Source organism: Ursus maritimus, unplaced genomic scaffold (assembly GCF_017311325.1).
Source record: "Ursus maritimus isolate PB19 unplaced genomic scaffold, ASM1731132v1 scaffold_26, whole genome shotgun sequence".
Lineage (NCBI taxonomy): Eukaryota > Metazoa > Chordata > Mammalia > Carnivora > Ursidae > Ursus > Ursus maritimus.
Window position 1 is genome coordinate 1,269,800 of NW_024425119.1, and position 27,847 is coordinate 1,297,646.

The 27,847-nt window shown below is 44.8% G+C and overlaps 1 protein-coding gene across 12 annotated transcripts in view; it reads right to left on the reverse strand.

Annotated features, from left to right (window-relative positions):
• The window catches only part of CACNA1C (calcium voltage-gated channel subunit alpha1 C), a 639,879-nt gene that overhangs the window by 129,461 nt on the left and 482,571 nt on the right, over positions 1–27,847 (reverse strand). For all 12 annotated transcript variants that reach the window (XM_040641994.1, XM_040641995.1, XM_040641988.1 and 9 more), the window contains exons 10-13: positions 21,568–21,658; positions 14,156–14,182; positions 5,336–5,496; positions 4,166–4,391 (exon numbers count right to left, since the gene is read on the reverse strand). In XM_040641994.1, the coding sequence (XP_040497928.1) occupies positions 4,166–4,391; positions 5,336–5,496; positions 14,156–14,182; positions 21,568–21,658 (505 nt within the window). The remainder of the gene's footprint in view (positions 1–4,165; positions 4,392–5,335; positions 5,497–14,155; positions 14,183–21,567; positions 21,659–27,847) is intronic.

Consider the following 27,847-nt stretch of genomic DNA (forward strand, 5'->3'; position numbering starts at 1 on the left):
CTCTGGACATACCATTGTGTCTTGACATCATTGTGGAGGACTCTTGGTCTAGGTCAGTATTCCAAACTCAGACTGTAGATCCTGGGTGAGGGAAGGGAAACTTGGAATTATAGAAAGGGATCCATGAATCCATGGATACACCATGCATTACAGCACTCTAAGTAAATAGCCTGTCTTGAGTGTACATTACCACTTTTCAAATGTGCATAGGTGTATAAGAACTAATAAAATTCAAATAATTTAAAAACTTTGCTGAATTCACAGTTCTTTATCATCATTCTATGTTTTTCCAGTCAAGAACTATTAAAAATATGACCTTAACACGGTTGGGGGCTACAGTAGAGAGTGTAGATGAAAGAATCAAGGTTTCCAATGGTATATGAAGGTCCATATTTTAAGACAGGGAAGTGGACAAAGGACAGCACCAGGAAATTAGGCCAGTGTTTCTCAAAGTGAGGTCACTGGACTACCAGCATGGAACTCACTAGAAGTTGCTGGTCAAAATCTCTAGAGGTGGGAATCCTTCATGAGCTCTCTTAATAAGTTCAACTGAGTTTGAGAATCACAATTACTGGTTCAGAATGCATTGTAAAAAATGCTTCTTCAACATGCAAGTGATGAGATATTTACAAAGTATTCTCCATGAGGTTTTAAAAGATGAGCGAGAAATATGTTTGCTTGATGGCAGAACCATGCACAGATCACCAATCTCTAGAGACCATGATGTCCACTCCCAGCCCATATTTTAGGCATTTCTTGGTCACTGGAGTATATTGGAGACAAGGTTAGAGGGAGGATGGGATTCCCCACATAGTTATAGTCTCTATGTTGTTTTCCAAAAGCCCCCAGAGGGGTTGGAGGCTTGCAAACAGGAAGATGATGGCCTTTGCCAAAGTAACTTCCAATTAGATAATTAAATTATTCCGTTTATAGACTTTATAGAGATCTGAAAATATCACCAATCTTTCTCATGGAGGGACTACAGGAAGCTCTCCACAAAGATTTTTTAAAAAATGGTTTCTTAGCAATAGTTTTAGCTTAGAAATAGATAAATTATTGATTAAAAATAGAATGACTGTCAAATATCTTCAAGACACTATGACAATATCTAGGAACAAGAATTCTTTTCTATAGGAATCTAAAAAACAAAAGCAAAAACAAACCCCCAAACACACAGACTTTTGAGAATTATTTAGGAGGCTCTGAAAACTCCAAGTTAAAAATAGCTTTTACCAGACCCAAGGAAGAACAAGTAGGATCAGTGAATAACACCAAGCATCAACTTGTAAAAATCCTTTAAGTTGAGTCTCTGGGACAGAGATGGCAAGACAGTTTAGTGGTCAACTCCACAGTTCACCATCATGGTTAGGAGCACGAAACCTGAGGTCAGACGGACAGACTTCCTATTTAATCCTGGCTTCACTCCTGAGCACTTTGTGTGGCCTGGGCAAGTGACTGAAGTCTCTAAATCACAGTTTTCTCATCTGTAAAATGGGAATAATGATAATGGTGCCCTGCTCTGACTCTCTCTTACAGGTAATTAATTGTGAGGGTAAATCAAATGAAAGCAGTCGGGCCACACTATTTGCACAGAGTAAATCCTGATGCATGTTAACAATAATTGTTACTATATTTCTACTACTTTTACTACAGACCGAGGATTTTCTGTAATGCCAAGATATTCAGGGCACTCAGAAAGAGCTTTTTCTGGTGCGAGGGGAAGAGAGGTGTTTGCTTAGGAGCGTTACACTTGTGGGTTTAAATTCTGTGTGTCCTCGGAGTCCATCTGTGACATTAAATCTTCCCCAGGGACTCTCCTGTTCCTGACTTCCCATACCATGTATTCCCTGCATCCCAACATTTGCCGGCTCATTTTATTCTGTCTTAGATTTTCTTTCAATGGTTTCATGAGCCCAAACTCCATCTCCCCAGCCAGACTCTAAAGTTCTCCTGGGTTCAGTTCATACCATACCCCCTTTGCCCTATCTCTTGGAGCTCGATGTGCAGTATGAACATGGGAGAGAAAAAGAAGTAAGAGACTGTGTATGTGTTTAGATGGCTCTCAGCGCTCCTCCTCTCCCTCCTCCAAGTAACAACAGTGATAATAGTTAGATTAATAATAAACCCTCTGGCTTTTGAGGGTCCCTGGGCTGAACTGAACTGAACTCTTTAAATGCCTTCTCTCACTTGACCCTTGACCCTTGATAGCACCGCAGGAATGAATATGTGCTGGGGGGCTGCTGAGAGATCTGTGAACAGAACAGCAAAGCAGGGGCAGCTTTGCAAGCCGTGACCACTCACTCAGCCAAGTTCAGAACACACTGAGCAGGGTGTGGTTACTTCCAGGTCTTCGAATGAAGGATACCAACCCCGTTCCCTTTTCTCCCCAACACAATCCAACTGATGGTTCTAGTGCCCCTATTATCAGCTGGGCTCCCAAAGCAGAGACTCTTCTGGAGAGGAGGCTTGTACGTCTGGGGAGCAGAGTTTGAGCCCCCTCCCTACCACGTTTCTGACATATTCCTTCAAGGTTGACCACAACCCACAGTGAGAAATACATATTATACTGCTACTCATATATATGTCCCAAAGATTTTTATGAACATGTGAGGCCTTCTGTTATTTTCCTATTCTATTTCATTCCTTCATTGAAAATGAGAATGTGAAGAAATTGGAACCCATATATATCACCAGTGGGAATGCAATGGCATAGTCTCTTTGGAAAACAATTGGGCAGTTCCTCAAAATCTTAAAAGTAGAGTTATCAAATGATCTAGAAATTCTATTCCTAGGTATATATCCAAGAGAAATTTAAATATACTTTCATACAAAAACTTGAACATGAATGTTCACAGCAGCATTATTCTTAGTAGCCAAGAGGTAGAGATAAACTGAATGTCCATCAACTGATGAATGAATGAACAAATGCAATGTATATCTGTATAATGGAATATTATTTAACCACAAACAGGAATAAAGTACTGACACATGCCACACAGTATGAGTGAATCTTGAAATCATTATGCTAAATGAAAGAAGCCCAATCACAAAAAACCTTATACTACATAATTTCATTTATAGGAATTGCCAAGAACAGGTAAATCTATAGAGATAGAAAGTAAATTAGTGGTTTCCACTGGGAGAGAAAGTGGGGTAAATGAGGAGTGGGTATGGCTTTCTTTTTAGGGTGGTGAAAATGTTCCAAAACTAAATTGTAAAGGTTGCAAAACTCTGTGAATATATAGAAAAACACTGAATTGTACACTTTAAAGGGGTGAATTATATAGTATGTGAATTATATCTCAATAAAGCTGTTTAAAAATGATGGCTGTGATCCAATCAATTGATTTCACCACCCCAAATGGGTCTCAACATGGTTGAAAATTACTGTTGTAGAGCATGCTACCCACTCCCCTGCCCCCGCCTGTGCTTGTCCTCTTCATGAGAATCATGGCTTGACCTGGAGAGTTGGGGAGCCTGCAGTCTTTGGGTGGGCAGATGGAGAGGCAGATGGAGAGGGGGTGAATGTGTGGAAGGAGGGATAAGAACCATCTGTGGCACAATAGCCATCATCCTTCTCCAGTTAAGGAATCCTGACTGCATTTTCGGCAACACATGCACAACAAAAAGACCACATTGCTCAGTCTCTGTAATAGTTGGGTGGCCAACAAAGCCTTTGGTGTGATGTCTAGAAGAGCTCTGGAAGGGACTGACTCAGCCAGGATGGGTGCCCCCTTTGGTCCCTCACCACTCCTCTTCTCCTTGCCTTGATTCAAACATGATGGCTCAATCTCTGGAAGCCACCTCATGACTCTGGGAGTGGAGGGCAGTCCTAAGGCTATCAAAGCAAAGGACACAAGGGGACTGGGTCCCTGATGCCTTCTTGAAGCCACCTGGGTTGCCCATCTCTGCACTTCTTCTATGTAACTGAACAAATTCCAAATTTGCCTGTGCCACTGAGTTGTCTCTGGTATCAGCAGCCAAAGGAATTTCTAAATGATATGCCATCTAAATGAAGAAAAATTCCCCTCCATCATATATGAGCCAAGGGTAGACCTTTCAAGAAATACCAGCTACTCTTCCACCCAGGCCTTTCTACCTCCTTGCCTTCTGAAAGAACCGCTCCCTGAGTCCCAGGTCTGAAGGGAAATGAGAAACCAAATACCTTGTGATTTTAAATATCCGCAGTAGCCGGACACATCTCAACACAGAGATGCCCAAGGGAGACATGATCTTGGTCTCCACCAGGATGGTCTCCAGGATGCCACCACACACGATGAAACAGTCGAAGCGGTTGAAGAGGGACACGAAGTAGGCCTGCAGGCCCAGGCTGTACATCTTCAGCAGCATCTCTGCAGTGAAAAGGGCCAGCAGCGCCTTGTTGGCCGTGTCTGGCGTGTTCAGGCGAGGGGGTGGCATCCCAACATGGGGATGATAGGAGGGAGGCGGGGAGGAGGGGAAAGAAAGTAGTAATTATCAGCACTGGAAAAAAAGCCCAGACGCTCCCTTGCCAGCCAGAACACCTCTCCCCTATGTTTCGGCCAGAACAGAGCAACTGGGGGCCAACTTGTCAGGAAAGGGGTATCTAGTTCTAATCATATGCATCAAAGGCTTTGTGTGCCGACCTTCTTTACTGCCCCCGGCTGCTTTTTCAGAGATCAGGAGTGCAGCTCTTGAAAGGTGAGTACTCTGTCCAAACCCATCAGCCGAAAGGGGGAGCCAGGCCACCTGAGTCCACCCTCTGCACTGGGAGACTGTCCACCACACAGGGTTCTGGAATGCAGCCACCGTGTCTGCCTGACTCCCTGGGAGTGGAGCTGAGGCACTGGTTAGGGAGGTCCCCTTCTAGGGCTCCAGGGAATGGTGGTGGGTACTAAATGCCCAAGGAGGACAGCTCCTCATGCTCAGGCCACTACTGTCCTCCTTCCTGGCTTTTTGCTCACATTATCCACACACGTTCTGGCAGGCCCACCTGCAGGTTACAGTGAGGCCTGAAGTATTGAAAATCTGTTCAGAGAAGTTGGCCGCCAAGGGTCTGAGATAGCCAAACCAGGGAGAGCATGTGTCTTTGTCACCTGGACCCAATAGCCACTGTTGGGGCAGGCAGACCATGTGCGCCCAGCCAGTTGAGCCACGTCTGTTTAGAATGAGGTTGTGCATTTTACTATGGGGCTTGCGAGCTGTCAGGCCCTTGGTGTCCCCAGCACGGCCCCTGCCAAGAGCCAGGGACACTGGCGGCTTTCCCGCCAACTTTGTGGCTGTAACTATTCGCTCCCTGGATTCAGGGCTGAGTTAGCAAGAGTAAAGAAGGATGGCGCTTGGGGCTGCTTCTCACCTTGCACCTCCGTGAGCCAGTGGGGCTGGTTGTAGTGTTCCGAGGCAATGGTGAGAGTGTTGAGGAACACCAGGAAGATCACAAGCCAGTAGAAGACATTAGACTTGACTGCGGCACGACACTTTCTTCTGCAGAACCGATTCCAGCGGCGCCAGTAGCGGCTGGAAGAGGAGCAAGGAGACAAGGAAGGCGGGGCAGAGGGGAACCATACTGGTTTCCTTTCTCCCCTTAATGGACTTGGCCTCAGCAGAGCAGTACAATCTGGTGGCAAGGAGCTAAGCCTCCTGTCAAGTTAACTGGGTTCTGCCACTTACTTGCATGGTCTTGGGTGTGGCCCTGACCCTTCTAAGCTTTGGTTCTCCTATTTGTAAAACAGGAATAGGCGAAACTTACAGGGTTGTTGTAGGGATTGATAAAATACCATATAACACATCTGGTATAAATATGTATTTTTATTTTATAATAATGACATTATTCAAAATTGTATCACGCAAATTAAGAGTATTATTAGTAGTGATGGTAGCAGTAGGACTAGTAATGGTTACCATTAATGAAACCTCATCCATGCCTGTTACCATACTAGACACTTCTCATGCCTTCTCTTTAATTCTTTAAATAACCCCCCAAAGCAGGTGTTACTCTGATTTTGAGGAGGAGAAATCTAAGGGCCACAGAAGTTGAGTACCTTGATGGATATCACACAGTGGCAGAGCCAGACTTGGTTTTCCCCCCAGCCCAGTCTCTTGCCCAGATGCTGCCTCGTCTGTAAGGTGTAACAGGAGAATCTGGATCAGAGGTTCTTTGTTTTTATGGGGTTATGGAACGTTTTGAGAATCTCATGAATGTTTAGATCCTTTGTTCAGAAAAAACGAGCATACCCACACATACACACATCTCTGTATACAAGTTCATGCAGCACATGGTCCCCTGGAAGCTCGGCCATGGTCCATATAATGTTCCTTTGGTCTCTTGGTTAGGGACTTATGTCAATGATTCTCGAACCTGGCTGTACATAAAATTACCAGGGGAAGCTTAAAAAATGACCATCAACCCTCCCCAGTACCCAGGCTTCAACTACAAATCAACTAAATCTGATTCTCTGGGGGCTGGTAGTTTTTAAAGCTCCCCAGGTGGTCTAATCTGTAACCATGGTTGAGAACCATCAAGCTAGATGATCCCAAGGAATCACTCAAATTTTAAAATTGGAGACTCTTATTCTAGGAAACAAACTGAGGGTTGCTGGAGGTGAGGTGAGTGGGGGATGGGGTTATTGGGCGAATGGCATTAAGGAGGGCACATGATGGAATGAGCACTGGGTGTTCTACGCAACTGATGAATCACTAAATTCTACCTCTGAAACTAATAATACACTATATGTAAACTAACTTGAATTTAAATAAAGAATTTAAAAAAAACAAAAAAAATTTTTAATTCTATGGTGGAGGAGTTTATAGCTTATCCCTAATTTCATCCTATATGGACACAGAGAAAATATGTTTGGTGATTCTGTTGACCAAACAATAAATGCTGACAGTAGCAGCAAAGGAGAGAAGGAAGAGGATGCTGGAGAGGTGCTTGGGAGGGAGACTATAGAGGCCATGCTGAGGATTTCCAGAGAGAGAATGATGGGATTTGATTTTAGAAAGCCAAACAACCAACAAAACACTTTCTAGATCAAGGGAAGTATGAGAAATGCTCTTTTGGCCATCTGGGCAGGAGATGATGAAGGCAGTAGCTTTATTAATGGAAAAGAGGACACTGTGTTGACAGAGTTATTTTGAGACAGAATCAATAGGACTTTGAGTCTGACTGGATGTGCAGGGTAAGAGAGAAAGGTATGGAAGAGACAGCCAAAATTTCTAGCTGGGGTGGTTTGAGAGAGTGGGACCTCTAACTATTATAGGTGCAGACAGGAGAAGCGGTACTCTGGGCAGGGAGGTTGCTATAAGGAGAAAGATGAGGCGCTCAGCTCAGGAAATAGGTTTGAGGCGCTTGCAGGTCATATATATAGAGAGACCCAGCATGCAGTTGGAAGGCAGTGCCCTGTTTGGGTAATAAAAAAGGCAGGGGGAGGAGCAAAGCAGCATCTCGGAGCAACAGTCCATGAATATCTGTATTCAGGTCTGTATTCTAGATTTCCAGAGATGCAGACCCCTGCTGCCCTGGATCCCTCCATCCAACCCCAAAATGGCCTGTCAAGATAGCTTGACTTCCTCTATATTTTCACTCTGTATTTTCTACCTACTATCTGTGGAAAATTCTGTTACCAAACCTTTGTTAACCTCTATTATGAGATTAGAAACATGAGAAGTACATCTAAGAAGAGAACTCTGTCCTTGGAACGGCAGGGATAACTTAGTTTTTGGCCTGCAGAATGGGGAGTGAAGAAAGAATTAACCAAATGCTGTTCTGGTCTGACCCTAGCTCATTGTGGGTGCCAGAATGCCATCTCCAGTGAGCCCTATCCCTTTGTCGGGGACACTTGTCTGCTACTTGAGGCTAATTCACTACCTAGAGAAGACGTGCATCCGGGTCAGAAAAGTAAGGTTTCCAAATGCTAGGGAGGCTTCCCTCCCCAGACATACCACCCTGGGTAAGAGTAAGCATGCGGGAGGGTGAAGAGAGAGGCAAAGGATGGGATAAGGGGTTCTAGGCGGTCCTCAGTCTCCTCTGCATTTCACTAGCTCTTGGTACTGAGGAGTCTTATCTCATCAGGGCAGGACTCTGCTTCTTTCCTGTCATTGTGGTTATTAATTCTATAGAGAAATTTGGTACGACTATTTTTTTCCTGAGAAATGAATTTTCAGGACAAACTCATATCTGACCTTAAATAGCTTACATTGTAGTTTCAAAGGGTGTTTTAAATAGATATAATCTTTTGTTAGAGAAATCACGGATAATTGTTACTCAGAGTCCAAAGGAATCAAGTTTGCATTCCTTCACAGTATGTAGAAATGGACTCGGAGTCAGTTTAATACTGAGAACTCGATTAAGCTCCTCTTTTCCAAAGTTTGGGATGTGGGGTGCCACATGGTCAGGCCTGTCCCATGGGTCTAGAACTGCCTGACCCCCTGAAGGAGTTGTTGTCAGAGGCAGGGTAGTAGCTGTCAGATGTGCTCTTCCTGTGCACAGCCAAGGGAGTCACATGGATTTGGGCTGGGGTGGGGGTGGGGGTAATTACTATCCAGAGAAAGTATTTAAAGATAATTATACACCTCCCACTCTTCAAAATATAGCTTTGCTTGACAACTGGTTTCCTGGCAACACTTCCTACGGTATAATAAATGTAATGATTTATTAGAATGTGTAAATTTATTTGTGTGTTTACATATGCATGGAGGATATAGAAATTAAATGATAAAACAGGGAGGAGAAATTTGCCTGCTATTCATGTTCCCTTCATACTAACTAGAAAAGTCACTTACTCTAGAAATAGAAGTTCCTATATGTAGACATAGGACAGAAGGGCGGATATGAATGTGCCTAATCCACTTCAAAATTCTATATCATTGCAGTCCAATGGGAAATTTCTGCTCAACTCACCCTGGGATCCACCTTACCTCTTCCTAAGTCTGGGCCTTGCTCTTGCCTTTCCACCTCCATGGACTGTCCCCACAACTGCCAGGACCTCCCCTTTCTATGCCCTGCTCATTCTTGAGGCTTCAGCTCAAGTCCCAGTTTCTCCATGGTGAATTTTTCTAGTCTCCCCAGGCTCAGAATTCCTGCCACACTTATGTCTGCATTACTCATTTTAGGCATACATTAAAGAAATATTTATTAAATACTTGTCCTGGGATAGGTACTAGATATTCATCAGTTAAAGCTATAGTCTTTTTCTGCATAAAACTCATGTGGGCAATAAAGACCCTTAAGCAATCAAAGAATATGCTTAGCACCATGGCAGGCTCTGCAGAGGTGCCACAGGAGTGCACCAAGGGTCTCCTAGCCAGTGGTGGAGGAACCAGCAAAGGTTACCCAGGGGAAATGGTTTCCCATTTCCCCATATTGTCCCCATATTTTACTGTATGGCTCTTGTCTCTCCAGTGAGATCATAAGACCCTCAAGGGAAAGGGACTCTATCTTGCACTTTGCTATAGATCCGCAGTACTTAGTGCAGTCCATCTTCCCTGGTAGGGACATTTGACTGACAGATGGTAGAACAGCAGAGACAACTCTATGAAGATTTACTAACTTCTTGCTGAAGACAGTGCTTGAGAGCCCTGGAACTCTTGTGACCCAGGGATGAAGGTGGGGTGAGGAAGGGGCAGCTGCTAAAGGAGTTTGCTTGGTACATAATTTTGGATAGGCATCTAGAAGAGTAGACAACATCAAAATGGTGGACACACTAGGCTATTTCTAGATGCTGGAATAAGTTCCTAGTTTTTCTTTAACTGAGAACAAGCAACTCAGGAAATGATTCAATTTAATTCTTTTATATTATACTTAAGTAACTTAGAGTGGACTACAAGAGAGTAGACAAATTTGGATATGTGCCTTGTCCCAGCTGCTCATTTCACTGAAGATGGAGCAAGACAGTCCTCCCAAATTTTAGAACTCCATGGGATTCACTTCAGAACTCGAAAAAGTCAAGATCTGGAAATTGACAGGTTATCTGATTAATCCCTGCAAGTTGCACAAGGCTTTCTAAATCATTTGTTCCTTAACTGTTTAAATCCTATTCTGAACAGTGAGCCCCAAATGTTGCAAAATTCCTTATTGTGACTATTTCCTCCAAGTGGAGACTTGGCTTACCAAAGGAATACCCTAATATTGTAAGTCAATTAATTTGCTGAATTTCCCCTAAAGTCTCTCTTCTAGTATTTCTTTTTTTTTTTTTAAGATTTTATTTATTTATTCGACAGAGATAGAGACAGCCAGCGAGAGAGGGAACACAAGCAGGGGGAGTGGGAGAGGTAGAAGCAGGCTCATAGCGGAAGAGCCTGATGTGGGGCTCGATCCCATAACACCAGGATCACGCCCTGAGCCGAAGGCAGGCGCCCAACCGCTGTGCCACCCCTCTTCTAGTATTTCTTTTAAGTAAACTGTGACTTTGCATCATTCAGTATTGCAAAAGAATAGGCTGGTTGGAAACTCAATTTGTCTTATTTGTCATTGTTAAACAGAGAAAATGATCAGGATACTTTAATTTTTTTTAAACTCAAATTTTAGAACCTTTTTTAGAGTAAAGCAGCTCTTCCCTGCTTACAAGGTTATGTCTGAGTTGCAAAAATTCTCTCTCCATTTTACCTCTATACTATGCTTTTCAGTCACGGCTGCCACAAGCAGACAGGAAGTACAAGGAGACATTCTTCTCGCATCTGTAGTGGAAAACTTCACAGCAGACAGAAACGGCTCCAGGTCTACTTTGATAATTTTTATGGCATTTTGAATCCATTGACAGCCTTTGATATCCCTTAAACACACACCATCAGTGAGCTGTAGCATCTAGACTAGAGGGCCACTGTTTGCTATCTGCTCAGACCTTTTAGGGCCACACTATCTGGTGCAGTAGCTACTAGCCACATGCGGCTCTTGAGCACTTGAAATTGGCCAGTCCAAACGAAGACACGTTGTAAGGGTAAAATACACTGGATTTCAAAGACTTAGAACAAAAAAAATATGAATGTAAAATATCTCATTAGTGATTTTTATATTAACTACATGTTGCAATGATAATGTTTTAGATACATTGGGTTAAATGAATTATATTAAGATTAATTTCACCTGTTTCTTTTTACTTTTTAACATGGCTACTAGAAAAATTTAAAAAGTCCTAATGTGGCTCACATTGTATTTCTATTCAACAGCACTGCTGCAGAGCTATGGGCCTATGCCTAAGATATAGTAGCTGAGCTGAAACAGGGGTTAGTATTCCTGGGAAGAACCTTTCACTAGGCTAGCACGGTGGTTAGCAATACGGGACCTGGGTATGGGTTCTGACTTGACTAGATGTGAGCATGTGACCCTTGGCCTCTCTCAGCTTCAGTATCTTCATCTGAGAATGGGTTGAATGGTAGTGCCAAACTACTGGTAGTACGCCTTTTGGGAAAACAGTTTTCTCTCTGTATTTCTGTTGTATCTTAAATAGTAACAGCAGAGGGAGAAACCCTTCCCAGAGATCCAATGGCTGGAATACAGGAGGTTAAGTAGATAGCAGGTTGAACTAAGTCTCAAAACTTAGCAAAGAGTCCCAAGGTTTAGGCGGGGGCATGGTTTCTCTCTCTTAAAAGTACGGGTTGTGGGGGCGCCTGGGTGGCACAGCGGTTGGGCGTCTGCCTTTGGCTCAGGGCGTGATCCCGGCGTTATGGGATCGAGCCCCACATCAGGCTCCTCCGCTATGAGCCTCCTTCTTCCTCTCCCACTCCCCCTGCTTGTGTTCCCTCTCTTGTTGGCTGTCTCTATCTCTGTCGAATAAAAAAAAAAAAAGTACGGGTTGTACCATAGGTCACTGGATAGAAAAATGTTCCCAGAGTCTCCTGGGCAATCTCTTACTAGACAGAGTGCATACAGAGATGTTGTTTCTCTTCCAATCCTTCAGATCATGTTCATTCATTTGTTCACTCATTCATTTGTTCATTTATGATTCATTCATTTGCATGTAATGAGAATGATATTTTGGAAATATTTTCAAATGGATTTTTGTATCCCTTTTCTCTTATTTTGTGGGGGCTTTGTAACTATCAGGAACGCAGAGTGCTTTTTTAGCTTTAGCTGTCAAATTAGACATTTTGTTTGAGTTTGTGTAAGCCTATTGTCTTACTGAGATAAGACCATTCATTCATTCATTCAGCAAATATTAATTCAGCCCCTATTATGTATAGTCACTTCTTCAGTTGCTGGAGATAAAGCAGTAAAATCCAAGCAACATCAAGAGAGAAAGGATTTTTTATATTTCTAGAACTCTCTTTCATGTAATAAGGGCTAGGCCTGGTAGATTTGACCCTAGGTTTTTTAATGTAAAGGAGGTCTTGGCTTGGGAGAAAGAGGAAGGGGAGAAAGGCCTACATTTTCTGGTTCCAGTGAATTATGGGAGAAAGAAGGTATTAGAAATAGAGGTGAAAGTCAGACACCAGAGTCCTCACTTAATTCTCAGCCCTGGGTGCCAAGTCTCAAGAGGTTGCAGAAGGTTGCTTTAGAAACACCCAGATAGTCACGGGGAGGCCCAGGGATGCTGAGGCGAGTAGGTAGCCTCTACTGGGTATAGTATTGGGGGGGGGGTGTCTGCAGGCCGCTGGGAGAATGTCATCATTTGGCTCAGAGCTCTATCCAGGCTGGTGCAGAGACAGCAGCTAGAGGCAGATAGGTAGGTGAGACCGCCATAGTGCTCTGGGTTCCCCATAGCTCCTTCCTGGAGTGTAAAGGACCTGGACATGTCCACAGACTCAGATGGGGTGTGGAGGTGCTGAAGTTAATGACTGACAGATTTTGGGGGTCAGACAGCAGAGGCGGAGATTTCAAGATCAAATGTAAATATGGGGGGGCATATTTAGACTCCAGCAGTGGATGTCTAAACCAGATGGGCTGCTGTACCCCAGTAAGGACCTGAAAGTTCAGAGAGAAGCCCAGACTAGTCATCGGACACTGGAGATAGGCAGAGGACTCAGAAGGATTCCCGGAGCAGCCCTCCCAAGCCCTCTTTACTTCCCGGGATCTTGAAGTTTCCTGCCCCCATGCATCCAGACTCCATCCTGGAGAAAAGCTGGGGAAGTGGAAATATGAGAGACTGAACATTTTACCTTCAGGGACTATTTAAAACATAGCATCGGGTTCCATTTACCCAGCTGGACTAAAATTTAGTGTTATTTATGCTCCTGCTACACAGTGGGTGAGGCTAGGGAAGCAAGATTAGATCAATTACAAAACATAAACAACCAATATTTTTGGCATGTGCAAGCTTTGTGGGGGAAAATTCACATCTTCACTTCACAAATCCATTAATTCATCCATTCAACATATATGTACGGACAGCCTACCCCTGGTAGGCACTAAGCTAGGCTCTCTAGAAAGAATATGTCTGAGGCATGCAGAGCCTACTGAAGGAGATAGGCCTGTGAGCCAGTAATTGGAGTGTAGTATGCTAAGTGCTGTGACAGAGGTATGAACAAAGCACTATGGGAGTAGAGGGAGGTGAGTAACTTCCCTGGAGAGTTTGCCAAAGACGTAGATGTACCTTTGAGGTTCTTAACAAAAACCTGAATTCTCCAGCTGAAGACATGTGGACACAGTGATTTGGAGAGAAGAAAGGCTGTATGGAAATGCCTTGATGTCTAAGAGAACAGGGAACATTCTGGTGACGGCAAGAAGTTCCATGTGGTTGGCACAAAGAGTGTGTGCAGGGGAGTGCCGGAGGTGGGCTGAAAAGGTAGACATGGGGCTGAAGACCATGGGTCCTGTGGAAGGTTCCCAAGCAGAGCAGTGTCGTGATCCTCTGTGCTTTCCATAACCCTTAAAGTTCAACTCCGACTGTGTTCCATCAACATGAAGTAGACAAGAATAGTAGCAAGTGTCCACATTACATTTATTTTAACTGGACTTCATCTTATAAGGAAGGGAGGCACATTAGGTCCCCCAACCTCCCAGGGATGGTACTTGCCAAAACGACTGGCAAAGACTATTCAACAAATATTGATCCCTAAATTATATGCGGGATCTAATCTAAAAGTCTTTTCTTAGTAGCAATACAAAAGAGAGCCATTTACTCCTTAGAAGAACAGTCTCACTGTATCCTCCACCCTGTAGGTGTTGCCTTGGACTACCCAGAAGTGTAGCTGGGGACAGAGCTAGCATGCGGTAGGAAAGAAGAGCATGCAATTCACTTACCTGAACTTTGATTTGGAAATCCGGTGGCTGAAAGAGAAAAAACAGACTTTACCAAGTGATATGTATGCATATTCTTTCATTTAAAAGATGTTCAGTAGTCCCAGAGAAGTTTGATGGCCCTGCATGACTAGAAATGGGGGCTGGATGGATGTGTGGAGTGAAGTAGAATGACTCTGGAGAGAGAGAACCCTACTTGTCAGCGTCTCTTGGCGTGTTTATATGTACGAACATGGAAACTGAGGGCTGGCCCAGCTGACATGTCTACAAATCTAGTATTTTCTAAGTGGAACCAGTGGTTCCTGGAGAGGGAGGGCGCCATGTGGCACACAGCATCTGCCCAGCAGGTCCCACAAAGTCAGGTTAGGCTGTGTGTTGGGAATGCTGCACCTTGATGAGAACGATGCAAGAGAGGAAGGCCTCTGCAGATATGAAGATCTTACTGGAAACCACAAGCAGGAACATGTCATCACAGACCCCACTCTTGTCCCAACAGGATCCCAGCCAATGCTGGGGTATGAAATGAAGATAAGTGAAAGAAACCAGCTGGGAACTGAGAGGCCACTACAGTCCTGGCTTGAGAGCTGCAACTGGGCCTAAAGGAACAGCCACAGGTCCTGACAGAAACCCAGGATGCTGACAGTCACATGGAGCCTTGAAGACGTGGGGGACTTCTGGGCAAAAGCACAGGGCAGGTGTGACTCAAAGGGTCACGATCTGGGGAGGGAGGTCCACTGAAAGGAGGAGCCTTCAGGGAGGCCCCGAGGCTACTGAGTTCATGTTGGAGAGTCCAGGGGAGACTAGGAGGAGGAAGTGTGGGAGAAGGAAGGGAGGAGAAAGACAGAGAGGGAGAGGGAGAGAGAGAGGGAGGGAGGGAGGAAGGGAGGAGGCAGGGAATGTAAGCACTTGAGACAAAACAATCGAAGGCAATGTGTCAGAAAAGGCTTTGATGTTCAGGGAGTGAACAAGAGAGATTGCAGGTGGAACAACCATGCTCAGAGGGACATGCAAATGTTGGATACAGAACGCAAGTTAGAGGTGAAGAAAGTGATGGAGACACTGGTAGGGAGACGCAGACAGAAAACAGGAGCAGAGAGTTCAGGAGGCGACCGCAGCAAGCCTGTGTTGTCCCAGCTCAGCACAAAGCGAGCTCTGTCGCAGAGCAAGAAAACAACCTCTCTTGTTATTTTTTATTAAAAAAAAATTAAACCAGAAGATGTGACAGGTGGCAAAGCCATCGTGCATGAGATAATTATATCTCTGGGGCACTGAGAATCCTAACCAAGTGCCTTTACTGCTCTGAACTGTTAGCTAATAACCTTTTCCCACCCCCAAGACTGCCTGCTAGGGCTGGAGTGTTTAATCACATGTTAACAAAGCATGTGGGAGGGGGACCAGGAGCCAAGGGCAGCATTTTTATTTAGAGCCACAGTTTAATGGGGGAAACAAATGTTTTCCAGCTGCTAATTGGGTGATGGAGAATTGGGGTCCTCTCTTCGCCAGCAGAGCCATGCTAAGCTTGGGACCTTCAGGGTCTTCACTAGGCTTACTTTTGGACAGTTGACTCTCTTTGCTGTTAGGCATAAGCCAAAGTGGATGACCGTGGCCTTTAGTCTCATGACTCTGTCTACAGAGCCTGGCCTGGCCCGAGGCCTTCTCTCAGAAATGTCTCAGTGATCCTCTCGGGGGTTTCCTTCAATGCAGACCATGTGCTCTTTCCTTTAAGGTTCTCTCAGTCCAAGGGGGTCATAAGCAAAAGTGGATTCTTAAAACCCAAACTCATATCTTCCAGGGAAATGACTCTGGAATGTGGGCATGGAGAGGGATCAGAGCTGAGGTGACTTTTTGAAATGATGTCCTAGTTCTAGTTCCAGCATGGTCATGAACTATGGACCCTTTCTTGGCATTCCAGCACATTCTGAAGAGGAGGAAATGGAGCAGTTAGTTACAAGTCCTGATTTATAACCCTTGACACCACACTTGAAGACTGATTTTTTGTTGTTGTTGCTTATCTCAGGGGATTGTGAGCATAATTTTAGGCCCACTGGGTCAGAAATGTTCATCCCCTTTTAAATACCACATTACTTAAGCACCCCTACTTAAGAAAGTGGAGGGTGTTGTTCAAGTGGCAAGTGTCTGGAGGCAAAGGAAAATCCCAGCTCTTGGAGAGCTGAGGTTAGAACTCTGTAAAGCCCAAGTATCTTGATTCCTCCATACTCCCTTATATAGGTGGGAGTCAACTGTAGGACTCCATTTCATGAAAACAGATGGACCCCATTGCTCAGTAGCCTCACCTCTTGGGAAGTAACCATTGGCTCAAGGTTTGGAAAGCTGGTCCATCTCACCGTGTGAGTAAGCAAACTGGGGATCATATGCAGGTCTGGTGTCATGGCCCCTACTCCACACCCTGGGCTGGCTGATGTGTGGCAAATGCTTCTTCCTACTGGTTTTTAAACCAGTTCAGATTCCTCAGAACAATAGAAGCTCTAGCTTCTCCAAACCCCTATGGGGCATGCACAATTTGCTTAGAAGTCGTCTTGGCTTTTTCTCTCATTATTCTCCTAGTGAGGTACGACTCCTACCTCGTGTTTTCAATGGCTTACAAAGAAAGTCAAGGAGGTGGAGGAAGTAACTCACACTGAAGACCCACAGAGCAATTCTACTGGGTTGGACCTGAAGTTGCTTCAACCCAAGATACTTTCTCTGCCCAGGCCTCCAAGACAAACCTTCTAGGGAACCATGATTTTCTCTGTTGATATTAAGGTTCGAAATCAGAGACGAACCCCAAACTCCTTTCGTTTGCTTAACTACTTACTTCTTGGGAGCTTATTTATATTTCAGCCTTTCTCCCCTTCTTAGAGTGACGAGCACCATATGTTTACTACCTGCAGAATGAAATATCTCTCTGAATTATCCCAATTTGCCTGCACTGCAGTCACCATCCAGGCTGACACACATCTGACTCAACCTCCTTGACACCACAACTTCAACACTGTCCACAGCTGTTATTCCTAGAAGGGTAATGGACCTTGTCATCACAGAGCACTGTTTCAACAACTGGGTGCTGAACTCAGTTGCTTCATATTCTGGCCAGAGTCTCTTTCTCTATTTATCCTCCTGCTCTTGCTCTGAAACCAATCTTTGCCCTCACTGGGTCTTCTCCATCATTCATCCCCTTCCAGAGCTCCCAGGCTAATGCTAGGCTTAACTTCCAGTTCTCTGCTTGGCCCCAGCATCACATGGATGTTGTCCTCAACACACAGCCTGGGACTTGTACTTTGCCTGTCTTGCTACACCGCCACCTTGGTTCACGCCGCTGTTTGTTTTTAGTGCTTCTGGGCTACGCAGACTGCCAAAAAATCTGTCAAATCATTTTGCGAGCCTGCCTTCCCATTTACGATGTCAGTACTGCTTAGTGATCTTTTAGTGACCTCCTGGTGACTCAGTAGCTTGAGTCTTCTGTACTGTTCTTAGGTTCCTAGGACACCTAACCCCCACTTTCTGTGATGAGATGACAGATAATTTGGTATGAGTCCTATCATTGACTCTCTGTATCAGAGCCTATATCTGATTCTGTATTCTTTATAGAACTATAGAGTTTGAAAGCTTGGAAGGAATCCTTCAATGTCACCCGGATCTATGGGTTGTAGGATGTTTTATTCATATGAAATCTTACATGGAAGTCCAAACGTACAAGAGATGAAAATGGCCCCCAGGAGTCCTGAGCCTCTGCTAGGAGCACCCTGAGCCAACAATCAAGCCAACTACTTCATGTCCCAGAGGGCGAGACCAAGACTCAGAGGGGAAGTGCTTTGGTTGGGGTCACATAGCTAGTTGGTGGCTGACTGGGACTTGACCCCAGGACCCCTGATGCCAGGTCTCTTTTTCTATCTTCTAATTAGTCCCAGAGGTAAGGAACTCCTTCTTCCTGTGTAAATCTAGCGTCTCCAACTGTGTCTCTGAAGTCAACCTACTTATTTCCATTCCGGCATCTTTAGAACCTCCATTTTCACTGGCAGCTTCTCTGCTGTAAAGACTGCCCCGATGTTTACTATGATGAAAAATAAGCCCTCATCTGGCTATTGCTGCCTCCCCTTCTACTTTCTTATTTTCCCCTCTCCCTTCCATGGCCTCACTTCTGAAGCGAGTGCCCTATGCTGGCTCCTTCCCACCCTTCTCCTTCATTAAGACTCCAGCTCCAGCAAACAAGTTCTGTGGAGTGTGGCTCCAGAACCCATGAATAACCCAACCACTTTATCTCCATGTGTGACTCTAGCCTGAGCCAGCATCATCTCACACCTCACTACCTGCTGTCGAGGCTGCTGCACCGTGTTTCACTGCGTTCCCTGCTGGCCTCGCTTCTACCTATTCTTTCCCTGACATCCGAGTGATCCTTCGAGAATGCAAAACTAACCCAATCAACCTCTCTCGCCAGGTCCATGCTCTTGTGATTTCTCACAGTCTTGTGATAAAGACAAAGATCGTTAGGGGCCTACCTGGCCATGCCCTACCTCCAGCCTCACCTCCCCCCCCGCCCCGGCATGCTCTGGCCTGGCCATACTGGCCTCTTAGTTCTTCCACCCAAGGGCCTTGAAACACACTGTTGCCTTTGACTGGAACGTTCTTCCTTACTCTTCACCTCAATAATGTATGTTCTCTCTTCAGTTCTCATTTTAAATTTAATTCTTCAAAAAAAGTGTTTCCTAACTTGCCAGTCTAACCTGTTATTAACCCTACATTATAGCTACTTTTCCTCCCTATCACTTAACCCTATTTCTATGACTTATTTACTTGCTTACTGTCACTTCCACACCAGATTATAAACTCCAGTGAGATGGTATCAATTTTTTTCTACTGTTATGCATCACCATCACTTTTCACCAAGTAGGGCACACTGCTGAATAAATAGTTCTCTTGAAACTCTCCCGTGGCCTTCCTGCAAGTACTGCTGTCTGTTCTCTTAACACCTCTTCATCTGTTTCACTTACTTGTTCTTATTCGTCTGTCTGTCAGTTTCCTGAGATTCAGCCCTTGGCCAACCCTCATCCTATAGCCTCATTAACATTAGTAGTTTTTATACTGATAACCTCAAGTGTGTGGCTCCATCCCCGTTCAGAGCTGAGCCTTGGACCTCCATATCCTGTTGCCTATATGGTACCTGCAGGTCCCTCTGTTGGACCCTTGCTTCAAATTTTACTTCAGCATCCTTACTGTTTTCTGTCTTCAAACTCTGATGGCTCCTTCTTCATCACTTCCCTCTTTCCCCAAAAATATCATATTGCAGTTCCTTTTTCTCTCTGCCCCCACCTCCTCAGGGACCATCTTCATCAGCTCTTCTCACTACATATAAATTCTCATCCTGACCTCATCTGACTATACAAGTCTTTTAACTCTTAGCTGTAAAAATGCTAGCCCCTCACTATCTCCTCCCCATCACCCTCAGTCTCAGCCCCCAGCCTGTTCTCACACTGTTTCTCCCACCAGGAATGTTGGCAGTCTTAGCCCATGGTTGTCTGAGGCAAGGAGTGTGGTGGGGCTGGGGAGAGAGATGGGGAAAGACCATAATTTATTAAGTATGTATTATAATCCTGGCACCGTGTCCACGTATTTTACATGCACAGAGTAGAAGCATAAATGTGGATATTCATAAGGATAACAGGGACCATTTCTACAAAGCTCTTCCAGCCTGCGGAATGTGTCCTCAAGGAAATGACAGATATGCTAGAGGTGCCAGCTTCCCTCTCTGGAGGATAATCATGTTCTCCTTCCAACAGATTTCCATGCTTTCCTGATATATACTCTCAAGTGACTTCCTAGGGTGAGGAACTTCCCTGGTCCCTCCTGGTTTACAACTTGGACTATGCCCCAAAGCCTGAGTTGCAGGGTCTTCCACCATAGAGAACTACAACCCTTCTTGGTGTCAAGATCACAGAAAGGCCTGACAGACTTAGAAGGTTTGCTGGGGCCCATTTGCAAAAACTTGAGTGCTTGGTCTGTATGGCTCCAAAAGGAGAAGAGGGAAAGTCTTGGACTGCTGCTTAAAAATGTAATTAGCCCTGTATTTTAACAACATTTTGACAATAATTGCTTCCCAATGATGCCGAGAAATCTGCAGTGCAGACTCCCTGGTGCCACTGTCAAAGTGAGTGATGCTGAAAGCCCTGTGTACCCTGGAAATAGAAGTTGCAAGAGCCAGTCTGTTCCTAAGCCTTGTTTTCCCTTCTCCTTTCTCAGAGACCATTCTCAAGGCTGGCTTGTGTTCAGACTTACCTACAGAGAATCTTTTTAAAAGGGTTTGCTCAGACTATTGAGTCATTTCAGGGTTGATGCTGTTCCACTGAAAGAGCGATTTAGAAACTCATTTCATTTGGGACTGGTCCTACTCAGAGCCTTCTGTATGCAGTGCCTCTCAGTGACTGGGGTGAGTTTACAGTTCTTACACCACCAAGCCAACAGGAAAAGCAGGTTCCATTTCCCAGAGCAGACCCTGAATGCTCCAGGAGGTCTCCTGCCCAAGGTCAATGTGAATCCTTGACAGAATAGGACTTTAGTCTTTGGACTTTGCTGAGATGCCGGTAATAGAATCAGCAGTTTGCTTATTTTTAGCAGTTAAACTATTTTTTCCCTTCATTTTTTTTGGGGGGGGGTGAACATTTCCCAGGGACTACTCGTTTCCATTTTTAAGATCAAAGATGGGTGATTGTGATAGTCCATGTGTAAATTGTTCATCTGTGCCCCTGGCCCAGTCCTGGGCCAGTCAGCTCCCCAAAGCCTGGGGCCTGGGGTCTGATCTAGGGGAAGGGAAGCTGTGGGCATCTAGGCTGGAGCTACTTTTGGAGGAAGTGCCTGGCCATGTTCCAGGCTAAGCACAGGTGAATTTCGTATTAACTCCAGTTTGTACTTCAGGCTTCTCTGTTTCCCTTCACTAGGGGGTAACTAGAGTTGCAGAGAAGGACCAACATGTTGATTATCTCCCAGGGTATTTTCTTACCTGTTTCTCTTCTTCCAGGTCAATTTTACCAAAATGGAAAGGGTGGTTAGCAGGACCCAGGGACCCTCACATAGGTGCCTCATGTGACAGGTGGTGAGAGGGGCTGGGAAGAAACAGACTTCAGAGCCACCTACAACCTCCCCTCACCGTCCCCCTACCCCTGTCCTATATTTCTCTGATGTAATGGACAGGGGCTCCAAATCCTGAGTCAGACCCTCTCACAGAACTGGAGACTGGCCTTAATGTTAAGACTCCTCCCCCTGCTCAAGCCAGGGACCTCTTTTCCCCACACAAGTCACTGCCTGAGCTTTCTGTTTCTCCGGCTTCTGCCTCACCCATGATGGGCATGGTGACTTCAGGACACAGCATCCCTGCCCGCATCCCTGGAAAAGCCCGAGTCCCTGGGCTCACGGTGCCTACTCACGCCAGCCTGGCCCCGCAGTTCTCTCCCTCGATGTCACCTCCAGCCACGTTTTCGGTGTTGACAGACTCGGTCTCGCTTGTGGGCATACTCACTACAAGAGTCAAAGGGATGCAGAACAAGGCATTGAGAGTGGGGAGGGAAAGGGGAGAGAAGAGCATTAGTTTGCAAAACACCTGGTCCCAAGACTGTGGGCTACTTGGGAGGAGGAGAGCCTGAGCAGCATCTGTAGTGTGGGGGGGGGGCAGCGGTGCTGCTATGAGCAGGTTGGGGCACTGACACTGCCATGGCCAAGTTTGGGGGTTTCCTTGACCATTATGCCTGCTGCTTGTCTACAGTGAGTTTAACTAGTGGGACTTACTTCCTGAAAACACTTTGAAACACTTCCTGAAAATGTTGAATCCTTTCCTCCCTGCAACTCTGTGCCCTCAGAAAATCTGTGCAAGCTTTTCCATTTGTATCCACTACTAGCCATAAAAAGAGGAGCTTTCATCAAAACATTTTATTTTGCTTTTTTCCCCACCCACCAATTCTAAGGGGTTTCATCCCCAAACTTAGGGTCCAGCTTGTTTGTAAGAAAGATGTTTTTGCTGCCTCATGAAGTACTAGATGGATGTGGAAGACTGCCCCCTTACTTGTAGTGCACACTGGGTCTTGAGTCAGTTCCATATAGGACCATACCTGAAATAGGGAGCTTGAAATAAATGCCTTTTACCAGAATTGTGTACTAAGATTCAAACTAGCATTACAGACACCAGGAGTGGGGAGCATAACTGTGGAATCCACCAATTAAGTTTAAATGTATCTTGAAGATAGACTGCAGGTAGACTGGGATGTCATTTCCCCTTCCAGCAATTCTGACATTCTGACCCCAGCAGGCTGACTTGGGATATAAACCATCTAATTCCACTGGTGACAATCTGATCAATCTCCACTCCCTCCCCAAGGCAGCAGTGGGTTGCATTTCCAGAGTGGCAGCAATTTTCTAGCTTGGAACCCAATGTAGTGGCTTAGAGAAGCCATTATTTTATCATTATTTTTTTAATTTCAAATAGAAGTTTCACTCAAGAGAGTTCTTCCTCTTCACCTTCTCTTACCCTTTTAATATGATGCAACAATGAGTTTTATTTTTGGCAACCCTTGTTCTTAAGAGTGGCCATTACAGCATTGGTCCTGGTTCCGTTCTCCTTGCAGAACAGAACTCCTTAGGTGGTGAGAAAATCACTAACTTTCAGCAGCCACAGAATCTGCAATTAGTGAGGGTGTGGCATTGAGTGATATGGCACCTTGTATAAGTCCCCATAGGGCCACCACAGCCCAGGAAAAGCTTTTACTGGTTATATGGATAATATTTTTGGATGGTGATTTTCCAAGGTTCATTTCTTTTGGATGAAGACAAGCTGGGTGGGTGAGAAGAGACTCATTTCAGGAACATGTAAGATACAAATAGAAAGCCAGTCAAATATGTCATGTATGAGAGACCTTTCTACCCTAGGACTCATTTTTAATACAGTTGGGTAAAAAGAAATCTAGATGCCATTTCAAAGAAGGTTGGTACTGGATGAGACTTTGGATATTACCTAGATCTAACTTATTCCCTTCACTTTATAGGACAGGAAAGTGATGTTTAGGGAAGAGAAGATGCCCAAGTTCACGCAGCGGTAGGACTTGGTCATGAGTACAAGTGTCATGACCCCCTGCACCATGCTCATCTTGACTGCCCCTCTGTCGACTAGCTCCCTACTCTATACTTTAAAACAGGATGAGGTTCTTATAGCCAAATCAGGCACTGGAAGCATCATAGGAGCATGATGAATAGCCAAATGGTGGTGCTGAATTTTACAGCATTTACACACCCTTTGTAGGCAGAGGTCTGAGGGAGCTGGTGTGTGAGGCCAGACCTTAGGGATGTTTTTAACACTGGGAACTGGGAAGAGAGCATCTTCAGAGCTTGCCAGGTTCCTTCCTCCATCCACACTATGGAAGAAGTCATACAACTGAAGAGCCTTCAGTCCTTTCAATCCATCTATCTCTGGTCATCTCTGACCTAAGTTTCCTTTAACTCTTCAAGCATCATTGTTTAAAGTTAAAGAGCTCTGGGGATGCCTGGGTGGCTCAGTCAGGTAAGCATTGGACTCTTGGTTTTGGCTCAGATAATGATCTCAGGGTTGTGAGATCAAGCCCCGCATTGGGCTCTGTGCTCAGTGCAAAGTCTGCTTGGAATTCTCTCTCTCCCTCTGCTTCCCCTCCACTCTCTCTCTCTCTCTCAAATAAATAAATAAATAAAATCTTTTAAAAAATAAAGTTAAAGAGCTCTGACTTTGTGAAACTTTGCTCCCAGAGAGCCCCTTATGTGTTAATGGAATGGTATGATGGTGGTTGTGCTAGGCTTGGAAATACAACCAAATTAGGAGTGGATGGGCTTGGGCTTTAGGAGGAACCATATCACCTCCTAAATCAAGGAACCGCCTGTAGCAGTACCAAGCTGGCATTTACAGTGTCCTTAATCTTGGCGGGCACTATCCAAAGGAAGGGTTCCACCAAGGAATAGCTGCTGCTGATTGTCATGTCTGCTGACTTTATACATACGAAGAGATGACAGGGCAGTGACTTTGAGTGGGACAGATAACCATCCCCCTACAGACACAGACACAGACACACACACACACGCACATGCACACAAATACACATTCATGACCACTGGATCACAAGCCATTGAGAAAAATGCCCTCCCATAGAGTCTGGTATGTACTAATGCACATTTACACACATAGAGCACAGGGCGACATTACCATGGGTTTCTGTGGAGTGACTAAACCAAGCAAACTTCCCTTTCTTCTGATCAAGCAAGCCCGCTGGAGTGCCTCCTTTCACAGACAAGATGGTCAGTGTCAAGAACCAGGAACAAGACATCAATAGAGAGCATGCAGTCAGCCACGGGCAAAAGAAAGAAACAAGGAACTCAGCTTTCACATAGAACATTCATTTTCATCTTTGAACATAAACTAAGAAAATTGTAAAAAGCGATAAACCAAAACACGTAAGAAAACATAACAAAGTAGAACCAAAATCCCAAATCACATGAATTAATGACACAAAACAAATGATGGACCCTGAGGAGAAGGAGTTACTCCAGCAGAAGCTTTAGTCTACACTGGTCTATCTAGTTAGTGGCTTTGAGGGAAGAGCTTCCTGGGAGAGGCCACCACTCATCCCTGCTGACTCCCTGGGGAGGTGCCCCTTTTACAGGCTCCAGTAGGGTAACTGCTAAAATCAAACTAGCATTGGTGCTACCCCTTCACTCCTACCTGATGGCCAGGTGACTTGACCTCTTCCCCACCTGTAGTGGATCCACCCCTCCCTCACCACTTACACTCAGATCATGCCATTTGCAGATGGAAAACAGCCCATGGATCTACTTGCCCTTTTGTCCAACTATTCAGTCCCATTCAATAAAGACCCATCAAGTGTTTCAGGCCTGATCATATCCAAAATGTGTATGTATCTGCTCTTAATTAGTTTAACAGGTGAAGTAGTTGCTCGATTGCTTGTTTATGGGTAGTCTTTTGAGGAGTTTGGTGTATAAGAGGGAAGACTTCTATAAGCTTCTTTTGGCACTGGGCTATAGTTGAAGAAGAGCGTGCTAGGGAGATTGTAAAGACAATAATTACCACAAATGGAGGAGGGGGAACTCTGTCTTCTGCAAAAGACTTTGAGTTCTGGTTGTCAAATCCTTTACCTAATCCCAGAGAGAGAATTTTCCCACTCTGACAAAACTAGTATGAACTGCACTTCTGCCAGGCCCCTCTGGAGGGTGCTGGGGATGAGTGGTGAATGAGGCTTAGTCACAACTTATTAATGAGGTGGGAAATCTGCTACCACTTGGGAAAGGAAGCATGTGTCTTGATGGGGAATGGGTAGGTGGCCCCATCGGTTCCAGGAAAGGGCATGAAGGGAAGGTCAATCCAGGTTTTTAGGTGCTTCTTTATTTTATCCACTTCCCCTGGAACTTGGATCACCCTCAGTGAGCATCCTTGAACTCTGCTTGTTAGTGAGAATTCTGAAGACTGGTTCATGAAAAAAAGGATCAGTCTTATTTTTAACCTAGGTAAAGGGCCATACCCCAACCACACATCTTTAAAATACAAAGCTTGGGGGGCGCCTGGGTGGCACAGCGGTTAAGCGTCTGCCTTCGGCTCAGGGCGTGATCCCGGCGTTATGGGATCGAGCCCCACATCAGGCTCCTCCACTATGAGCCTGCTTCTTCCTTTCCCACTCCCGCTGCCTGTGTTCCCTCTCTCGCTGGCTGTCTCTGTCTCTGTCGAATAAATAAATAAAAAATCTTTAAAAAAAAAATACAAAGCTTGGAATAAGCAAACACTTCTCAAAAATCCCGTATGAAAAAAGCACTGAGGGTTAGGAGCTGAAATCAATGGCCTGGTTCCAATTTGCCTTATAGTAAAAGATATGTCTCAGCTTAGAATGATAACAATTACTGAAGTAAGCATCTCATAGTGGTCTTTTTTTGGAGGTGTAAAAGGGTCAACATGAGGCTGCCAGTCACCAAGTTCCTGTCTGTTCACATGATTGTCTGGGGGAACAAGAGTCCTGGTCAGTAATGGAAAGCCCAGAACACTGTGACCTGTTATACAGAAGCATTAGTCAGCTTCTGGCCTTGGCATCAATATTGCCCCATATTGTTTGCTTTCAGAAATAACTGCATGATAACTTTAAAAACAACAGAAAGAGCTTGATAAAAACATGGCCATTCAATGTATGACTGAATTTGACCAGGGCTGGTCTTTCACGTGGGCAAAGTTGGAAGCCACTGATGTGGAAAGGGATTTGAAGAGCATGTAAATCATTTCCCTTAAGAATGTGCAGTAGTGTCTGCTAGATCTGCTCTTTTGGGTCAAGTCATATATCTGAAGGTTCCTTGTTGAAATGAAAATCTCTCACCTGGAAGGAGCAGTACATTAACATATTAGTGCCTATTTGTGATAGTTTATGCCGAAAGTACCTAAGGGAATAAGATGGGTGAAAATGCAGTTTGTGTTCCTATTACTAAGGGATTAGACAGCAGGATCATAGTTGATTCTTTAAGGGATTTGTTGCCCCAGAGAGATGGACTTGCTGTCCTTCTTGGAGTCTGAATGCCCAAACTGTTGAAAGATAAGAATTAATAAATGCTGGATACTATTTGGTGGATGAGCTGGAGACTCTGCCTCTTCCCGTGGCCACTCAAATGATGAACTGGCTGGAAATTAAGGCAGAAATACAACAAAGAACCCAGGCGCCCGAGAGCACCTCTCCTCTAAAGGCAACCCTCTGGAAGCTTGTAAAGTGAAGCTTGATGTGTGCTCATCTGCAGACTGTGTCATAACAATATGCCCTCTGCGGAATGAAATGTGCTTCTTGAATGATTTAGGAAGGATGTTACTGAGAAAGAATGTTAGGGAGAAAGCTAGTTTTCTGACTTTCTAACTTCATTGTTAGCAGGTACTATGCATCAGGTCTGGTTTTCTGGGCTGTCCTGTTCCTTGACTTCTGGTGAGAAGATTCCCAAAGAAAATGAGATTTTCCTGAAAGAGTAATTAACAGCTGCTGTTGCAGGTGGTGGATAACATAATTACATTTTTTAGTCATATCACAACCGCTACAATGAGTTGTGTTGACTCCATCTCCCCAACAACTAATTATATCTTGAATTAATGTCTTCTCTCCTCAAGATATTTTCTTTTGGTGACAACTCTTGCTTGAATGGTGCCTGGTAGATGATTTCTGTGTCTCAAGGGAGGTGCACAGATCTTGTTTCAGAATAACCAATGTCTCCCCTGAGCTGCTTGGAGAACAGTTGTGTGGATACTGGGGGGATTATAATAAGCCATTTCCTACCTGCCTGGAAATCATATGAATCATGCTGGGAGAGGAGCGCTAGATCTAAGCCATGGTGAAGATTGGCAGTTCCTGGTACATATGGGTTTGCAAACTCTCTGAAGGCTTATTTACTAAAATTTAGTAATCCTCCATTAAACACCAGATAGTGCTGCACAGATCAGCTGACCAGTGTTTCCAAAGCTGTGGTCAACAGAGAAGTTCTCTGTAAAACTAATGTCTCCAGTTCCTTATACTGCTTAAAACAAACCTCCAAGTGGTGAATCTGCTCCAGGTTGTCCCAGTGTGTGAGCACTCATGATTGCCATAAAAAGAAATTAGATCTCAATTCATTTAGCTACCATGATGTAATACGTATCCCCAAAGATGGCCATACTCATCCACATGC